At 45.6% G+C, this 20,190-nt stretch overlaps 1 protein-coding gene across 1 annotated transcript in view; it reads right to left on the bottom strand.

The window, feature by feature from the left end:
* Positions 1-20,190, bottom strand: part of IGSF9B (immunoglobulin superfamily member 9B) — a 121,952-nt gene that overhangs the window by 63,446 nt on the left and 38,316 nt on the right. Inside the window, exons 3-5 of the mRNA XM_035139552.3 lie at positions 16,453-16,599; positions 4,735-4,886; positions 1,708-1,825 (exon numbers count right to left, since the gene is read on the bottom strand). Coding sequence (XP_034995443.3) covers positions 1,708-1,825; positions 4,735-4,886; positions 16,453-16,599 — 417 coding nt within the window. The remainder of the gene's footprint in view (positions 1-1,707; positions 1,826-4,734; positions 4,887-16,452; positions 16,600-20,190) is intronic.

The following is a 20,190-nucleotide window of genomic DNA, read 5'->3' as shown; positions in this document are numbered from 1 at the left end:
TCCACACACAGCCCAATTGCAACACTGTCCCCAAACCAGCATTTTACTTCCCTACGCAGGAGTAAATAAGAACCACCTACATATATGATATAAGACTACTTTTTAACCCAGGGAAATCTTCTCAAAAGTCGGGGGTCGTCTTATACGCCGGGTCGTATTTCTTATACGGCGAGTATATCCCAAACTCTATATTTTAACTGGAATATAAGGCCCAGTCGCCTTATACGCCGGAATATATAAAAAATAGACATGGAGATACAATTGAGGGGGGTGGTCTCAGCCTGCTCTCTCCTTAACTCAGCCTCTTCATTAGCAGCCATCATGCTAGCATGTGAAGGGACAACCAACCACTGGGTTTTGATAGACAGATGCTTGGAAGAATTACAAAATGAGTTTTTTGGGGAGGAGGAGTATCAAATTCTAATAGTATATATATAGTATATAATAGTATATATACTATATATACTAATAGTATAATATATATATATATATATATATTTCTATGAATCCCTTTTTGCATTTTTAAAAAATTAGATTTATATGCTGCCCTTTATCAAAAGTTCTCAGGGCAGTTCACAAGATAAGAACACAAATAAATAGTTAAAACCAGTGCTTTTTTCTGGGGGTACGCAGGGGTACACATACCCCTAAACATTTTGCGAATCTTTGTACTTTTGTCAGTTTACTGCATTTATTTTTCCCAATTTGAACTATAAAATGGTGATTTTTCTTGAGTCAAAATGAGAGTACCCCTAAATATTTTTTTAAGGGGGGAAAAGCAGCACTGGTTAAAACAGAAACATTGCACTCCTGTTGCAGGCTATTGCACACCTCAGTGTTTGTGTCACTCTGCTTCTCCCTTATTTCTTACATTATATGCAACCCACCATGCAGAGGGCATGGTGGGGCAGCAGCACCCACCTGCACTCCCAACAGCTGAATCACTGCTGAGTACCAGGAAGGTTGGTGCTGTGCAAACACGGCACGCTGACCTCTCTGCCACCTCTCCTCTCCCAGTAACCAGCAATGACCCAGCTGTAAAGAGATCGGGGGGGGGGGCGGCACAACCATGCCATCCACACCTGCTGTACTTTCATGCTTAAAGAGAATCGCAGGGCAGAGGAGGAAGCCGTTGTTCGTGCGATGAAACAGAAAAGCCAGCTCACAATGTTTACCAAACCCAGAAGAACAGCCTCCATCCGTTAGCCACTAAGGCAGGCATCCCCAAACTGCGGCCCTCCAGATTTTTGGCCTACAACTCCCATGATCCCTAGCTAACAGGATCAGTAGTCAGGGAAGATGGGAACTGTAGTCTCAAAACATCTGGAGGGCCGAAGTTTGGGGGTGCCTGCACTAAGGCATTTCTCTAACGACTTCAATCGCACAGTAGGCAACAACTCCTAAACAACTCAGGTTTCAGTGGCTTCCTATGAAAAAAAATAAACAATGGAGCCCTTGCACAAGGTCATACAGGATGCAAAGCAAAATATAAGACCTAAAACAAATATGATTATGTAAAATATGCTGCTGAAGCAAGCATCAGTTGTAGCACCAAATGGATACCCCCAAGCTGCTGCTGGACTGCAACTCCCATCATCCCTGCCTAGTGGCCATGCTGGCTGGGGCTGATCGAAGTTGGAGTCTGGCAATGTGCCAGGTTCCACATTCCTGTTCTAGGGAACCCATAAGGACTCTCCAGCTAGTTACCTTGGACAAGCAAGCGGGTAGTGTGCACAGCCTCTCCCTGGATGCTATAAGCCCGGCAGGTGTAAGCGCCCCGGTCATCCCGACTAACGGAAACAACAGTCAGACTCCCATCACTAACCTGAAGAGGGAGAAAAAAAGAGAATGAAAGTTCGTCACCCAAAGCCATTGCAGCTACAAACATGTGCATGCACACACATGCACACCCCAGCTAAACCTATGTGCAGCATTAACTGCATGCTTTCATTCCCTCCCAATGCAAGTAGCAGCTTCAGAGGAGGATTTCTTTTGACAGGCAGGAGAGGAAAGTGTTAAAACACCACCTCCCTGATCATCACCATTGCTCCCACAATGGCTGCTATTTGCATTTCTAAAAAATATGCATCTAGACAGGGCATCCTCAAACTTCAGCCCTCCAGATGTTTTGGACTACAATTCCCATCATCCCTGACCACTGGTCCTGTTAGCTAGGGATCATAGGAGTTGTAGGCCAAAACATGTGGAGGGCCGCAGTTTGGGGATGCCTGATCTAGACCATTTCTAGCTGGTCCCGAACACCCACACCCACACCCACCCTAGTACCCCATGCCAGAAAGCATGAATCACATATGAATGACTTGCATGAATCCTGCATGAAAATGGAAAATTGTTCAGTGGCTCCTCCATCAACCCATGGATGACTACAGTGAGACCTATGATGGACATCATGTACTGAATAGCTAAATCAACAATGTACCTCTATGTTCTTGTTCCTCATCACCCTATCTTTCCTTTAAGGTGGCATACATGCCCCCCCCCCAAATTTTATAATCATAACAACCCTGGGAGGTAGGTGAGGCTAATATGAGATGACTTGCCCCAAAACACTTAATGAGCTTTATGAATGAGTGAGGATTTGAGCTCTGGTCTCCCAGGTCCTAGTCCAGAACTCTAACCAATAGGGGCAAAAGTGGGAGACACAAATGGAAATAACTCTTACCTTTGTACTGTTGGCTACATTCCTGCCAAGTGACCACCAGAGGTTTCTACACAGAAACACACACACACACACACGCACACACACCCTTCCATCCAGGCAAGCAATAGGAATGATCACATTTGAAGAACACATGCCAGGCATGCAAAAGCAATCAAGGAGTGCATGGATGAAGCAGGACCAGGAGGGAGGGGTGGAGCATGGGGAGAGGGGGTGGAGTTTAGGGAAAGCCCCAAGGGACAGACAGAAAAGGCTGGAGGCCTGCATTTGGCCCCCCAGAGTGTGAGGTTGCAACCTCCCGCATGATTTTAGTTATTCATCTGTTTATTTAACAAAAATTATAAATTGCTTGATTGTAAGGAAACCTCCAAGCAGTTGACAAAAACATGAAACATTAAAGTTATCAATAAAAACACAGTTAAAAACCAACATACCGTAATTTTACCAAAATAACTTGTAATTTTAACCCATGTGCAACTGTATTCATTCTATGTGCCTATCTTACAGTTTAGCTTTTAGTATTTTAATCTTCACTCATCATTATAATTATTCCCCCTGTTTTATCTATGTTATAGAATGAAATAAAGAAACCCACACATGTAACTTCTGCAGGTCTGGACAGGCTTGCTGAAACAAACAAAAAATGTTTTAGGTGGGCACCAAAAAGAGTAAAGTGGAGGCACCTGCTGATGTCAATAGGCAGGGAATTCCAAAATGTGGGTGCTGCCACACACAAAGACTGATTTCTTACACGTGTGGAACGAATATTAGCGGGCACCTGAGCCCCTTTCTGAATGGGGATATGATAATCCCAGCTCATCCTGCCATAACACACTTTGAGCAGCCTAGCCCACTGCAGGGTCACTTAAGCTACCATACCGAGCACTTTTGTTCCCACGTTGCTTTGCTTAGCACAAGTGCGAAGTGATACAGACAATGCATCCATTATTTCCCCCACCTTTGATCCATCCTCTTCCACCCCGCTGCCAATGCGAAGCTTCATTTCACTTCACCCTTTCATTTCAGTTCATTAACAAATGACTCCTAATTATTCTCATCGGTGCCGGTACCAATTCCAATGCCTGATTTGCCAATTACAATTCATACAGATGGAATTCCTGGCTGAGCAAAGGACAGAGGCTTTTCCAGGGTGGGGGGAGAAGAGAGGATTTACGAGAAAGGGTGGAACAGGGTGGTCCCCTCCATGAGATTTTGGATGAGAGCATGACGGAGCTTTGCACCCCGTGGGGCGAATGTCACAGCTCAAGACAGCAAACATGACATATTTAGAAATGCATAGTTTTTTTTTATTTTAAAAAACCGAAATCAGTAAAAGGGTGTTCAGTGCCACAGGCACTGCTAATTGATGTGTGAATCCTTCCTGATTTGGGCATTGCATTTCAGAAGGTTCTCACGACAATAAGCCCATGAATGTCAGTTGGTAAATACATGCAAATCCTGTAGCGGTAGACTGGCCATCCAGAGGTTAAATCAGGCACCCCCAAACTCGGCCCTCCAGATGTTTTGGGACTACAACTCCCATCATCCCTAGCTAACAGGTCAGGCATTATGGGAGATGTAGTCCCAAAACTTCTGGAGGGCCAAGTTTGGGGATGCCTGGGTTAAATGTACTGTTTTGCTTGGAATCACAAGATCAGGAAAGTTATCAAGCCCCTGCCATTTGTAGGAAGGTACGTAATATGGCTGGCAAATTTATTTGCCTTACTGGTGAAGCTGACAGAGAGCCTCTATTGCAATTTCCCCTAATACACCAGACTTCAGTGGCTCTGTGCCTACTGCTTTGGAAGCGAAAACAGCGCCATCCAAAAAGAGAAAACAGGATGCTGGACAAGACATGACCCCTCTCTCATTAGCCCAGTACGGCATGCTCGGATCACCAGCTGCTCTCCAAGCCTCATGCTGGGTTCTTTCCTAGCCATCCCACCCACATTCCATGGAATGTGGTGATGCCAGAAATTGTTCCTCCCTACATTATGCATGCAGAGCATTTCCTCCATCCTTAAGCCGTGGGGCCCTTCTGAGCATGACCTTACCTGATATTTATTGTTGGCACCTAAGAGGTCCCCCTCTTTCAGCCAGGTGACGGTTGGCTTAGGGTTCCCGAAAGCCATGCAGGTGAGTGTAATGCTGCCGCCTTCCTTCGCCTCTACGTATTGGGGGGGAGTTTCTGTGAAGGTGGGGGGAGCTGCCAAGGAGATTGGGGAAAAAGAAGAAGTGAGAAGGGTGATGGCACACGCCCTGGCCACACATTCCGAATCTGCTTGAACTTGAGCACTGCTGGCCTACAAACCCTTTGCTAATGCAACATGGTTCTCTTGACCCACACATAGGTATGGATGCATCATAACTATGTGACTTTTATAGTATCCAATTTAATCTGTATCCAATTTAATCTGCTATTTCTTCTTGGGAAGGTTTGGAGGAATGAATAGGTAAGAAAAATACACATTTAATTATTTATTCTTTGACATATTTTCTCACATTCAAAGTGGATTTTGGTAATATCATTTGACCGAAGAACTTCAAAGGCATGTGAAATCCAAAGGAGAGACTGTATTCTGATCCGCACAACAGATTGGGGTGTGGAGGGGGGGTCAGGTCTGTTAGCATTGGCATTCCCCCACAAAATTCGTCAAGCATCCCTTTACCTGTACAGTGGTGCCTCGACTTACAAATTTAATCCGTTCCGAAGGCACCTTCGTAGGTCGAGAAATTCGTAAGTCGAAAAGCACCATCGGAAATGCGATTTCCCACAGGAATGCATTGGAAACGGAAAAATTCGTAAGTCGAAGCAACCCCATCGAAAAATTCGTAAGTCGAAAAAACCCTATCTAAAACTGCCGCGGTTTCTGTTCGGATGTCGATAAATTCGTAAGCATGCGGCCATTTGCCCCATTCGTAAGTCGAAAAATTCAGTTGTCGAGTCGTTCGTAAGTCGAGGTACCACTGTACAGGCTTCAGACAACGTCCCAAGGGTAAGCAAAAGCGTACAGTAAATAGCTAAAGAGTGAACAATTGGAAAGTGAATTTTAGATAAATGTCCAAATTTTAGATAAAGGTTCTACACACCTTCCAGCTTGTCAATATCCTTCTTAAACTGTGGTGCCGAGAACTGAACACAGGACTCTAGTTGGGGTCTAACCAAGGAGGGCAGCATGAACTATTCTTCGCAAGGCACACACACAAAGAGCCTTGTGGCACTAGACTAACAGATGGCATAAGTCTTTGTGGATTTGAGACTATTTCAGACACATGAAGTGTTATGCTCGGTTGGCAGATACCTTATTTATATATACATACACATTCATATGCAGAGAGAATATATATTATAAGCAGTGCGACCAAAAGGCAATGAAATGCACGAAGCGTAGTTTGCCACATTTCTATGCAAAACTCTTAAGTATACATTCAAGCAAGTGTGGTGACCTTTTGCAGTGGCCATTTTGGCTAGTGCGAAGTATGAAAGGAACACCCTCTCCATCAAATACAGGAAAATCTGCCTGCGTAACTCCCGGACCCGTTCACCCCACCATTGTAGAAAAGCTATCAAAATGCACAGATGCACCACAGTGCAGATAACTAATCTGCCTTTTGATTAAACAGGCTCTGGGAGAATTATAATATAGGCCTAATCATAAATAGCTGTTAATTCCAATTTTCTAAGAAGGCATTCCAGCAATTTCAATTGACTCTGAAAAGAACTGATTTTTGGGTAACCGCCCCCAGAAAACGTTGCTTATTTTCTGAAAAGAAAAAAATTAACTAGGCTAATGTGCTCGGGGAGGAGGGGTGAGAGAGGGCGGAGAGAGACTCATAATGTAGGAATTATAAATTCTTAAGAACACGAATTCTACTTATATTGCACTGTTGGACCTGGAGAATTAAGTCTGCCATAAGGTTATTTAAAAACCAGGGTTTTTTAAAATTAAGTGTTCAGTGTCATATGCAGAGGAATGGCGGATTCCTTGGAACCAGAGACATCTCACTGATGCGAAGATGCTGTAGATATATCTGATTTGCAGTTTCCAATGTGAATTACCCACACTGCCAAATGCCACCCTGGCTGGTCTCAGGGGGCAAAACCTTAGGAGTTGGCTGGACTAAAAGCCTTTTCTGAACAGAACTAAATCCCACTGAATTATGGAAGGTTGTGGACCAATCCTGGGAAGAGGCTCTGACGCAGTAAAAAGGTGGCATGTGGAATATTTTGCCACTCCTTTGATATGCCACAGCTCTTAAGGCAGAGATCTAGTGTGGCTTAGAGCCAACCCAGAGCACTGGATTCATCTGTTCATGTGGTCAGGGGAGTTTCATGCCTTGGGAGCTGGATGTGACCTTCAGGGTGTCTCTTTCTGTCCCTTAGGACACTTACTTACTTACTTACTTACTTACTTACTTACTTACTTACTTACTTAAACTTTCACGTAATGCTACATCATGAAAGCAAAACAAAACAATGTTGAAAATGAACACCAGTAAACCACTGTAGAAGGATGTATTCTTAATTGCCCGCCTAGGCCTGGCAGAAAGGGAAAGTTTTCAGCAGGCATTTAAAAGTTGGCACAGAAGGCACCTGTTGAGTCTGTATTGGCAGAGTATTCCAGAGGACTGAGCAGCTTACATTTAAGCTTTGGGATTTCTCCATGTTATCAAATGAACCTCATGCGGGGAATGGCCAGTGATGCTCCTGCAGATAACCTCGGTGAATGAGCTGGGATTGAAGGGTCCAGGAAATACCTCTTCCCAAGCCATGCCTCCTCAGGCCTCCTTCTTCCCAGGTCACACCGTTCACTGATCTTTACCTTCTATAGGTGTTTTTGAATGACGTTGGCCTGAACAAAGGCTGGAGGAGCGCATGTGTGGGTGTGCGCCTGTAAAACATTGGACTTTTGCATGGTTGAATGTGGCCCTTGGGTTGAAAAAGGTTCCCTCAGTCCTCATCTGGGGTCTCTGATGAGGTGAGGAGGCAATGAAGATTATGCCCTCTTCCTCTGCCCAAAGCCTTAAGGTACGTGCTAAGAGGTCTAATCACAGCAGGTCTCTCTAAAGGTGCCCACCAGAGACTGAAGAATCTATCTCAGTTTCTGACATTCATTCCAGTCTGGCAGAGCAAAATAACTCCAGAACTCTGCAGGCCAGAACCAAGTAAATCTGGCTACCTTGCATGCAAAGACCGCCATAGACGAATACCGCAGCATCTTAAGGCACATTATTTCGTAGACATTGCAGCAACATGACACTGGAATCAGAGGCTGACAACTCTACCATGCAAACAGCCACAGATGTAAGGCCTTTGAGATTTTCTTGTGTGGTTTTGAAAGCTATTCTATGCCAAGAAGAAACAGGGGAAAGGGTTTGTAATACCCATAAGGATTCTGGCAATTGTAGGTTTTCTCTTACACAGCTTGGTGAGTGAAAGCGACTTGAGATGTAAGCCCCAGCTTTAAAATGAAGGTAGGGGGGGGGGCAAAACCCTCCATTTGGGTTCCCAGCAAGCATTAGGAACATCATTAGCCCTTAAATACAATGCCACAGAATTCCAACCTTGCCATCCCACCCCCATCCCTTGGGGCAACTGAACCAGACACAAGTTAGTTAGTTTTTTTGCGATTCATTAACTCCCCACAATTCAGCCAGACTGGTGGGTTTCATTCTCTCCATCCCATCTCGCCACAATGCCGCAGTGTTGCGAGCTGCCAGCGACATGGCCCAGGAAGTGTTAAACAAAAACGAAATCCCAGCCACACTGGAAATGGTTTGAACGTTTCATTCTCAGAACACACACACACACACACCAAAAGATGGTAATGTAAAAGTCTCAAGGTCACGGCTTATGCAGGAAAAGATTTGCTCTTCGTGCTGCTAACAATGGTGAACCGAAAGAAAAAAGGAAGAAAAGAAAGACACCCTAAGGATGATATTCCAATTAAGGCTGAGCTAAAGGTTCCCTCTGGGGGCCAAAAAGAGAGGAGAACAATCTTACTTTTTAACAGTGTTTTGCTGTCTTCTATTTTGCAAGGTACTGTTTAGAAATCCATTCCATCATGACATATTGCCATTCCAAGGGGGGTTTGGGGTTGTTGTTTTTTGGTTGTTGGTTTTTGTTTGTTTGTTTGTTTTTGTTTGTTGAGGCGGGGAGAATGGGAGTGCTGCTGCCATCCACAAGATTATTCATTTAATTAAGAAATTTTTATATAGTGCTTCATCAAAAGGCCACGGGGAGCTTTGCAACATAGCAGTATGACAAACAACACAACATGCATGCATAACGTAATATACATAAAATACAAGAAAACAAAAGCTATATGGATACAAACCATTTGTGGCAAATTATTCATAGATTATTCATAGATTATTTCAGTCGCCCAAAAGCATGTCAGAAGAGGTGTGTCTTCACCCATTTCCTAAAAGAAGCAGCTATGTGCTCAGATGCACCTCAGCGGGCAACACATTATGCAGACCACTGAAAAGGTCCTTCCAGGGACTTTATTCTGTGTAGAGACCATCACCTTCTCCCTATTTTGCACCCATTTGGGGACCCACGCTGGAAAATCACCCAGATACCCAGACAGATATATATATACACACACACCATTTTACCAATTGCAAATGAGGTGCAGAATTGGAGGTTCAGTCCCAAATTGCTATAGAATGGTTTTATACTATGTTGCTCCTCTCCTTTCTAGGCTATCTATAACCTCTATCTCTATCTCTAGCCATATCTCTTCCTTATGTACTGTCAGACCTATAGTTCACCTAGCCCTCTTCTAATTCCCCAGGGTTTCAGGGAAGGCATTTCTCTGAGACCCAGCATGCTTTATTTGGAGATGATAGAAATTGAAGTTCATCTCTGCCACTGAGATATGCACGCAGGCGCTCGCCATCTTCTGAAGCCAAGGCCCCGGGGATGGCAACTCCCAGCAGGAACTGGTGAGAGGGGGAAAGGGAAAGCTTCAAACAGCCCTGGCTCTGAATTCCACATCCCATTACGAACCTTCAAATGCAAAGCTGGGTTATGGTGAGGTCTGCGCCTACCATCAGCCAACCCTCCCCACCAGTTCTCACCACCTCCCCCTTCAAGCAAGTGTACCTCTATGAAGGGGGAGTGTAACCACGCCTAGTTTGCTGGGAGAGCCAGGAGATGGCTTTCAGGCCTCTGCTTAAGAAGAGTCCTGCTGGATCAGGCCAAAGGTCCACCTGGTCCAGAATCCTGTTATCACTGTGACCAACCAGATTCCCTAAGTGGGAAGGCTGCAAGCCAGAATGAAGCGCAACAGCGCTCTTCCCACTCAACTTGAAAACCATGTTCCATCTTTTCCTGTTGGGATTCAGGGGGGTTGTAGTTTCCTAGCTTCCCAATTAAACTCCATTCAAGGGCACTGACTTCACACTTTCAATAATTTAACCTAAAAAAAAGATAGAGACCTCTTGATTTCGGGAGAAGAGATACGAACCAGAAGCCAGGGAAAACATCCAGCAAGCCCCATGATTGACGGTGGATATGCTCTAGTCCTCAGCTCATTTGTTTATGTCACATCCCGCCCCCAAAAAAGCATCCTAAATGCTGATGGGAAAATGCAGCACTGTCCAGGGCCTCCCTAAAGCACTTTACAACTCTGAAGCCTGCATCGATTATTCTGCAAGTCAGAGAATCTCTCTCTTCAGTCAGCCATGATGCAACAACAGTGCCCCTTTGTCCCAAGGTACTGGTGCTTGATTTTCTAAGGGGTACAGCTGTCTATGATCAGTGAAAATGTTTCTACATGGGGGGATCCCAATAAAATTAGGCTTAATCAAATTCTAGTAAACTTGAAGAATTATAAATATCGTAGCCTCTGAGCAGTACTGCAGTGATCTATCTAATGAAGAAGCAATGGCTGCATTAAACCTGGCACTACCATAGATACGAAGTTGTCAACATCAAAATTCAGAAGCAGCCTTTCTCCTAGCAGTGAACTGCTAGGGCAGGTGTGGGGGGGGATCCTGTGTCCCTCTAGATGCTGCTGAGGTACAGCTCCCAGCATCCCTGGCCATTGGCAATTCTGGCCAGGGCTGATGGCAATTGTAGTTCAGAAACATCTGGAGGGGTCAAATATTCCCCATTCCTATACTACAAGATCTTTCAACAAGCCCTAGAGGTCTAAACCTTTTCCCAGAGGTGGCTTCCTTTTAAAAAAAAATGGCAGCCAAAAAAAATATGAAGATGTTTTCCCATCAATGGAGAGAGAAAAAAAGACAAAGACACACAGGGGAAGTACTGTCATTTTTACAAAGCAGTTCCTGTTTCATTCTCTGAATTGAGACATGACAATATGCCACATTTTGCAAGACTTCAAGGCCTAGCTAATTAGAGCAATAAAATAAAATAAATGGAGCCTCTGATGTCCTTGGAGCCAAGCCTTAAAGCAAACCCCGGCCTGCGGTTTCATGCAGGCATAGCTCCTGCTTGCAAAATCGTGCAGCTGGAACGAGGAGCAGAGTCTGCCTCAGTGAGCATGCCTCATACTTCAAGAAACACACATTCAAAGGATGCTCAGTTGAGTGCAAAGCTCTTATTAAAAGTTAACGAGGCCAAGTTGCTCATTTTCCTGGAGGTTTGTTCCTCCCCTCTCCCAGGCACGTCTTTTAAGTTAGGCACAGAGCAGAGCCATTTAACGAGGTCACTCACTTTCCCCTCTCTGCTTTTCAAGGAACACTTCCGCCCCCCCTTTCTAACATCGCTGATCACCCCCAAACACTGCCACAGCTTGTGAAAGTCGCAGGTGACAAATCACAAGCATTAAATGCCATGTCTGAAAAGGGCGTCCAAAAACAGGTCTGATGCAAATATGCAGGTGAGATGCTGCAACAGCCGGACACACCTGCAGTTTCCTCCATGGTCAACAACTCAGCTTCTTAGAAAAGGATGCACCAGCATTTTGTATCTCATCTACAGAAATGGATTACCAGAAAGCAGGGCAACATTTCTCAGGGAGATGGATTAGGTCCACGAGCTGCCGTTTTCCTGCTCATCCCCGCTACATGTTAACCCTCCAATATCGAAATCCTTACCAATCCCTGATCAACACTCCTCCCTTTCACCCGATGACATCCCATAATGTTATTCTACTACAGGGGCAAGGGGCCTTTTTCAGCCCAGGGCCGGCATTTGCTCGTGAGTGACCTTCCGGGGACCACATGTGCACAGTGAGCAGGGCCAGAGGCAAAAGAACAAAGGCTCTTACCTTTGTCCAAGTGGAGTATATTTTCATTCACACAAAAGCCAGATGTTTGCATAAACATCTTTCTCCATCTTCCATGCAGGCAAGCAAGAGCCACTATCACAGCTGAAGGACATATTACAGCCAGGCAATATCACTCAAGGAAAGACCAGTGAGGGATGGGAGCATGGCCTGCAGAGATTTCTATGGGCCACAAAGGGGTATCTGGAGGGCTGCATTTGGACCATTGGATGGAGGTTTCCCCCTCCTTGTTCTACTGAAAGCCATCTCAGCACAAGTAGCTGCTACTTTTGTCCCAACGCTAAGCAGCTCATGGGCTCATCAGCTCCCTGTATAATAATATGGGTCCCCTCCTACAAGGCCAGCTTCAGGCAATTTCTCTCCCTCTCACTGGAACTTGGAGGCCTGGACTGCTAGTTGGCACCCACTTATAGCTTCTCAAACCTTGCCACCAGATCCCTTTTTTTGGCTCCAGAACAGTCAATGAGCACCAGCACCCAGCTATCAACAAGCTGCTGCTCACATGCTCCACCTCACTTGTCACTGCTTCTCCAAGACTTCATGCTTACCTCCATCTCCCCCTAGGATGCTATGCCTTTTTTTGAACAACAGGACACTTGCACTTCCTTAATGCACTGTTCCTCCTTGGAAGCAGGAACTGAAAGCTCTGGGAAGCCGAGGTACCTTCCATCTGTTGCTGCCGTGATAACTTGGACCCCAGTCAGCTATTCACACCTAGACCTCAAGACCCTCTAACACAGGCATCCCCAAACTGCGGCCCTCCAGATGTTTTGGTCTACAACTCCCATGATCCCTAGCTAACAGGACCAGTGGTCGGGGAAGATGGGAATTGTAGTCCAAAACATCTGGAGGGCCGAAGTTTGGGGATGCCTGCTCTAACAGTAACCTTGAATCAGGAATATCCGTCTTGCAGGGCCACTAGCCCTTGACGCTACTGGCACAGAATGCAAGGAGGGGACTATTTTTCTGATAATAAGGGGTTATTGTCAGACCGTGAACCCAGGCCTGGGCTCCTCTCACTCAACACATCATGTATCCAGGCAGTTTGTCTTCATCAGAGGCAAGATCAACAGTTGGATGCCACTGATGAAGTACCCTTTTGTTGGCTTAGGCAACTTCTTCCTGTGCAAATTCTCCCCAAAACCAGTGTGGTGTAGCAGTTTCAGCATTAGACTAGGACCTGGGATAGCATGGTTCAAATCCCCACTCAGTCATAAAGCTAATAGGGTCACCTTGGCCCAGTCATCACCTCTCAGGCTAACCTACCTTACAGGGTTCTTGTCAGGCTAAAATAGGGAGAGGGAAGACCATGTTCACCACCTTGAGCTCCTTGGAGAAAAGATGGGGAGTAGAGGCAATAAATGAATGAAGTTGGCAATTAGTAGAGAGGCCTCTGGCCTTCATCAGAACAAAATTGGTGGCAGCTAAGAATGAGCTGTCCATGGTCCTGCAGATCTTGACTCCACTCCTAACTTTCTACCTCCTCAAACTTCTAAGTTTCCCACATATTTATGTTGCTGTCATAGTTTCTACCACTTGGTTGAAAGTAATCCAAGGCTGAAACTTGATATTCCAGCTCTGCTAAGCCAGACAAACTCTTATAGCTGCATCCCGCAGAGGGGGAAGAAGGCCCATGCACCAGCCAGCAGCCTGAGGAGATATTCTCTCCCTCCCTTGCTCCCCACATGGGAGCAGCCACCTAGTATTACCTTCTAAGATGATCCCACAGGGGAGGAAATGCTGTGGAATGCGAAGTCAAGGGGAGAAAGTTCAGAAGACAAAACGTGTACATGAAAAGCTTGCTGCTACACGATAGGAAAAGCTGAATAATTGCATTCAGGAATACAGCTGTGGTCACTTGAGCAACAGAAAAGGGATTTAGTAGCTGGGGTTACAGAGAAAATTACAGCCTCCTGTGATTTACTCTATAAATGTCAACTTGATTCAGTGTTTAGGTAGCCAAGCAATGTTACTGAACAGACATTTCACCACAGGAGGAGGGGGAGGCAGATGGATCTAACTATGTGTACAGCTCTATTCGTTCTATTCTCTACTATCCTCTTACCAAAGGAAGCCTCAACAGTTAGTCAGTTGTTTTAAACCCCAATTCCTTCTCAAATGTCAATATATTTATACAAGCAAAATTTATAAAAAATATAGTAGGTTATCCTTCTTCTTGGAATCCTTGGAAAAGACCCTGATGTTGGGAAAGATTGAGGGCACTAGGAGAAGGGGACGACAGAGGACGAGATGGTTGGACAGTGTTCTCGAAGCTACGAACATGAGTTTGACCAAACTGCGGGAGGCAGTGCAAGACAGGAGTGCCTGGCGTGCTATGGTCCATGGGGTCACGAAGAGTCGGACATGACTAAACGACTAAACAACAACAACAACAACATAGTAGGTTATTATTAATCATATATGTATTTTGACAATAATATTTTATATATAATAACGTATGGAAATGTAACTGATTATGGTAAATATACTATATTATTATTTTCTTATTGTATTTTTGCACTTTTTCTTTCTCCATTTTCTTTGCTCTTTCATCACTGAAATTCTTTCAATAAAATGGTAATTTATTTATTTTTCAAAATCCAATTTCTTCTGTTACCATCTCCATATGAGCATATGAAGGGCCTGCTGGATCAGGCCAGCGGCCCATCTAGTCCAGCATCCTGTTCTCCAGTGAACCAGATACCCATGGGAAACCCACAAGCAGGATTTGAGCACAAAAGCAGTCTCCCTTCCTGGTGTTTCCAGCAACTGGCATTCAGAAACATTATTGCCTCTGAAGCAGTAGCCACTGCCAATCTTATCATCCATGGATTTCTCTAATCCTCTTTTAAGGCCATCCAAGTTGGTGGCCATCGCTGCCTTACTTTCCCCTGTCCTGAATCTTCCAACATTCAGCTTCACTGGATGTCCACAAGTTCTCATGTTATAAGAGAGGAAGAAAACCTTTCTCCATCTACGTTCTCCATGACATGCATAATTTTGCAAACTTCTATCATCTCACTCCTCACTCGCCTCTTCTCTAAACTATAAAGTCCCAAACCCTGCAACTCCTCCAAAGGCAGGAGTCTCTCCATCCCTTTGATCATTTCAGCTCCGCTTTTCTCCCTTCATTCCACTGTTCCCCACTCATTGGCCACTTTGACAAGATTGTGATTTAGATCATTCCTAGGTTGGTGTGGGTTTTGGGTGCTTGCTCCATGTGCTTTCTCTGAGTATGAAACACATGGGAGCCTTGGGTGATGTTCTCAGAGGACAATTTCAGGGCTTGTAACCAGGGGATGCAGAGAGAAGAGCGCCAAGCAATTACCGTATTTTTCGCTCCATAAGACGTATTTTTTTCCTCCCGAAAAGTAAGAGGAAATGTCTGTGCATCTTATGGAGCGAATGCATGGTCCCTGGAGCCGAATTGCCCAGGGGCAAAAAGCAGATCGTGCTTTTTTTTTTTTAAGAAAGAGCTAAAGGCTAACAAGAGGGAAAGAGAACCCACTCAGCAGCTGATTGCAAGAGGTAGGAGACGCTAGCTCCCTTCCTGGCCCCACCCCCTTACCCAGGCCTCCATTGTTGTGTTTCCCCAGAGACATGTGACTGGTTGATTAGATTATCTGTCTGAAAATTGTATAAATGGCTCCCTTTCCTTTCCTTTCCTTTCCTAAAGAAGCTGCAGAACTGTGAGTTGAACTCCATAAAAACAGGATTTTTTTCCCTTTGCAAGGTAAGCTCAACAACTTTGAGCTGATCCTAAAAAATGGAGCTTTCTCCCTTTGCAAAAACAAAACATAACCCTGCAGAACTGTGAGCTGATCCCCCCAAAAACAGGGCTTTTCCCATTTGCAAAAAAAGTTGCACAACTGTGAGCTGATCCCACCCAAAAAACAGGGCTTTTCCCCTTTCCTCCTTTAAAAATTAGGTGTGTCTTTTGGTCAGGTGCGTCTTATGGAGCGAAAAATATGGTAAATGCACCTTGCGCAAGGGAGTTATTCAACTTGTGGAATAGCTAGGTAGATAATTGGGCTTCTTTACTTATGTAACAAAATTATTGAAATGGGCATGAGAAGGCTAGAAGACACGAGCAGATATTTACTCTGAGCAGACCCATTGACATTAATGAGCAGGACTAGGTTAATTTCAATAGGTCCACCCTGAGATAAATTTAGTTGAATTATTACACATCTCCCATGATTGGTCCTACTTCTGTAATAGGCAACAGCGGATGCTTTGATGAAAAAGGAGAAGCCCACCTGGTGGAACAGCATGAGAACAATTGTGTGATAGGCCAGCACAGTGTTTCCCAACCTTGTGCCTCCAGATGTTTTGAGACTACAATTCCCATCATCCCTAGCTAGCAAGACCAGTGGTCAGGAATGATGGGAATTGTAGTCCGAAAACAGCTGGAGGCACAAGGTTGGGAAACACTGGGCCAGCACACATGCTTGGCAAAAGAAGAGAGAGATACAGAGCTGGCTTGGGCAAAGCAGGCCCCATACTTACCATTGACGGTGAGGTGCACCCAGCTGCCGTTGTGGAACGTGTCGTACTGCTGATCCAGCATGAGCACCTTGCACTCGTACCAGCCTTGGTCCTCTGAGCGAACCTGCTCAATGCGCAGAGATGCCTTGTCATGAAGGTTGGCACGGCCTGGAAGAGAGCAACAAGGTGGAGATCAACAGAGTTCGCCAACTGAACCCAACAGAATGTGGGCAGCACAAGGACATTCAGGGCAACTGCCGAGCCGTATTTTGCCAGCAGGAGAAGAGTTGTGTGGGACATTCATGGTGGTAGTGATCCCAGGCGCTTACCCACGAATGAGTAGAACACTAAACATTTTCTTCCACAGGACTTTTAAATTTTGGTCCATGGAAGATGTTCAGAATAGCACCTGCAAGACACATGAATCAGCTTCAATTGTCCCTGTTTATTTATATAGACCACACCATATATTTATAGCACTGTGATACTACCGTATTTACTTGAATGTAATGCACCCCTTTCTTGGCCAAATTATGTCGCGAAAATTAGAGCGCACATTAGATTTGATGGCGCACTACATTCAAGTAAATACGGTACATTAAACAGTTATGGCTTCCTCCAAGGACTTCTGGGAGCTGTAGCTTATTAAGGGTGCTCAAAGTTGTTAGGAGACCCCTATTCATCTCCCAGACCTACAATTCCTAGAGTGGTTTAACCATCTATCCCTCTTCCCAGGAAACCCTGGGAATTGTATTTTTGTAAGTAGAACAGGGATCTCCTAACACAGGCATAGGCGAACTCAGCCCTCCAGATGTTTTGGGACTACAACTCCCATCATCGCTGACTACTGGTCCTGTTAGCTAGGGATGATGGGAATTGCAGTCCCAAAACATCTGGAGAGCCAAGTTTGCCTATGCCTGTCCTAACAACTCTCAGCATCCTTAGTGAACTATAGGTCCCAGAATTCTTTGGGGGAAGCCATGGCTGTTTAAAGTGACATCGCAGTGTGAACACGGCCTTAGACAACTAACACAGGCCAAGAAAGGGCATAGCTCAGTGGTGAAGCACCTGCTTTGCATGCAGAAGGTCCTGAATTCAATCCCCTGGTAGGACTGGGAATATCCCTGCCTGAAACCCTGAAGTTCCACTGCCGGTCAGTGAAAGCAGTACTAAGCTAGACCAACTAATGATCTGATTCAGAATAAGGCAAAGCTCTCAGTAACTTACAAAGCAAGTTTACAATTTTTATAAATTATATTAAATGCCCGCATGAAGAGAAAAGCCATAACCTGGCACCAGAAAGATATCAAGGTTGGCATCAGACAGGCACCACTTGGAAGGGCATTCCTCGGGCAATATATGCATGTGCAGGAGCCCTAACCATCACTGCACAGCACCCAGCCTTCTGTTTCACGTGCTGCCTAGATGTGCTTTGAACAGCTAATATTTGAACTGCAAGGATGGTTTTCAAGCATACCTTTATCAACAACAGCAACCATTTTTAAGTCTGTGGAGGAAAGGGCTATTGCAGATTAACATGGTTACAGCAGCTGGAGCAGTAGAGCCTCCAGCAATGTGAGCAATAGTCCGGGGGGTGGAAGGTGTCAAGCAGTATGAGGAATGGAGTAGAAAAACAACCAGAGACTTGGGAAGGCAAAGCAAAAGAAAGAGATGTAGACACAGAGACAGAGAGTAGGAAACTCCGAGTGCTTGGTTTCACAGAGGCTGAGCACATTTTGGAAGAGTCCTTCTTTGGGGGCGCATTCTAGGTGGTTCAGCTGCATGAACCATCCTAGTAACTCATTTGTGTGCTACAAGCATTTGCAGCTGTGAAAGACTGAAGGGCATGAATGACTCAGGGCCATATCAGAAGTGGCAGGATCATCATTCACATGCCTTGCCCTGTTTGCATACAAGGCAGTCAAGGGTAGGAGGGTCTTACGGTTGCAGAAAGAGGAGCATGCAAGAGAAGGGTGAAGAACCTGCCCCCACTCCATTGCTCCTAGTTTCCAGGAAAAAGCTCAGGAAAATTCCTGCATCTTGAGATGCATCAAGCCGGGGGGGGGGGGGGAGAGAGAGAGAGAGAGAGAGAGAGAGAGAGAGAGAGAGAGAGAGAGAGAGAGAGAGAGAGAGAGAGAGAAGACAAAGCGAATGCATCCGGTTTCCAGTCTTCTCCAAGGCCAGAGAAAAGCTTGTGGGGATTAAAATATCATCACTAAAAGCTGTTCCCTCTTCCCCTTCCCTTTTCAAGAAAGAGCCTGTGTATTCAGGGTCAGACAATCCCCCACGAAGCAAGCAAACCAGGTAACAGAGAAGGGAAGGGGAGAATGAGGAGGCCTAGACTGAGAGGCAAAGGATAGAGCCCTTCTCAAAACCCACCTTGCTCACTTAAGCACCTGTTTAATCTTTTCATCCTTGCCTACAGTTGAAAGGAGACCTGAGCGAAGAGCAACTCTGCTTTCTGACGCATCCCTCAACCCCACCTTCACAACCTCTCCATCTCCCTCCCACTGCCATAATTGAAAACTGCATGCTCCTTGCGTTCAGAGACCTGCAAACCCACTCCCATTGGGAACCCCCTCCCCACATTTCAAGTACTAATTGGGAAAAGGAGAAGAGAAACCATCTCTCCACCTACTCTCTCCATGCCATTCAGGACTGCATATGCTTCTGTCATGTCCCTCCTTATCCACCTGGATCCTCACGCATCTGGAGTTTGTAAGAGATATGCACTCAGACCATAGCCTTGGGAATGGGCCACAGCTCAGTGGCACGTGCCTTGTGTTTCACAGGTCCCAGGTTTTGATTCCCAAGCATCTCCAGATAGGACTGGGAAAGACTTGGTTCCTGTAGCCGTGGAGGGTTACTGTCAGCGTAGACAAGGGGAAACCAACCCAGTGCTCCCTAATGCAGCTGGACTACAACTCCCACTTCTTCACACAGTGCCTAGTTAAACTATGGAATTTGCTTCCACAGTGCAGCCCCCAAGTTCAAACTCATGGTTTGAAGCAAGTGTTATTTTGGACAGGCAAGGGGGAAGGCAAGCTCTCTGAAGCTGCTCCTTCTCTAGCTGATTAATAGAGCCAGGCTAGTCTTTCCCATGCTTCGGCATTTGTGCTGGAAAGTAAGGGGAGCGGCCTCCCAGGGACCTCTGTCCTCTGGTTGATGGCAGAGGCCAGTGTGTTGCTGCTTCATTCCCCCCCCCTTCAGATGCCCTCTTGGTGTGATCTAGCACAGGCATAGGCAAACTCAGCCCTCCAGATGTTTTTGGCCCACAATTCCCATGGTGATCCCTAGCTAACAGTGGTCAGGGATGATGGGAGTTGTAGTCCCAAAACATCTGGAGGGCCGAGTTTGCCTATGCCTGATCTAGCAGCTGAGCTCTTAAGAGTCCAATGGCAGAGAGAGAGAGAGAGTGCACCTAACTGACACCCGGCATTGGATTCTGCTAGATTTTGGGAGGTATGGGGTGCACAAATGATGCCCGAACTACTGCAGCAGCAGCGTCAAATACATCTGCTCTCCAAACCTGCCACTCAAGTGCAGCAAAAACTGCAGTGCTTCAAGGGGTGACCTAATCGGCTTGTTAGCATTCCTGAATGGGGTCTGGGGCTCTTGTAGCCACAGCAAACATTCAGCCAGACACGTGGGAGAGGCAGGTGCCTGCAGCAGAGCCACAGCCATCCAAGCCACTCTTGTCCATCCCTTACCCTGCCTTCTTCCACATCTACTTTTCAAAGTTTTCAACTCTACACAAGC

Source organism: Zootoca vivipara, chromosome 14 (assembly GCF_965207765.1).
Source record: "Zootoca vivipara chromosome 14, rZooViv2.hap1.1, whole genome shotgun sequence".
In the NCBI taxonomy this organism is placed as follows: domain Eukaryota; kingdom Metazoa; phylum Chordata; class Lepidosauria; order Squamata; family Lacertidae; genus Zootoca; species Zootoca vivipara.
This window is presented reverse-complemented; position numbering and strand designations above follow the sequence as displayed.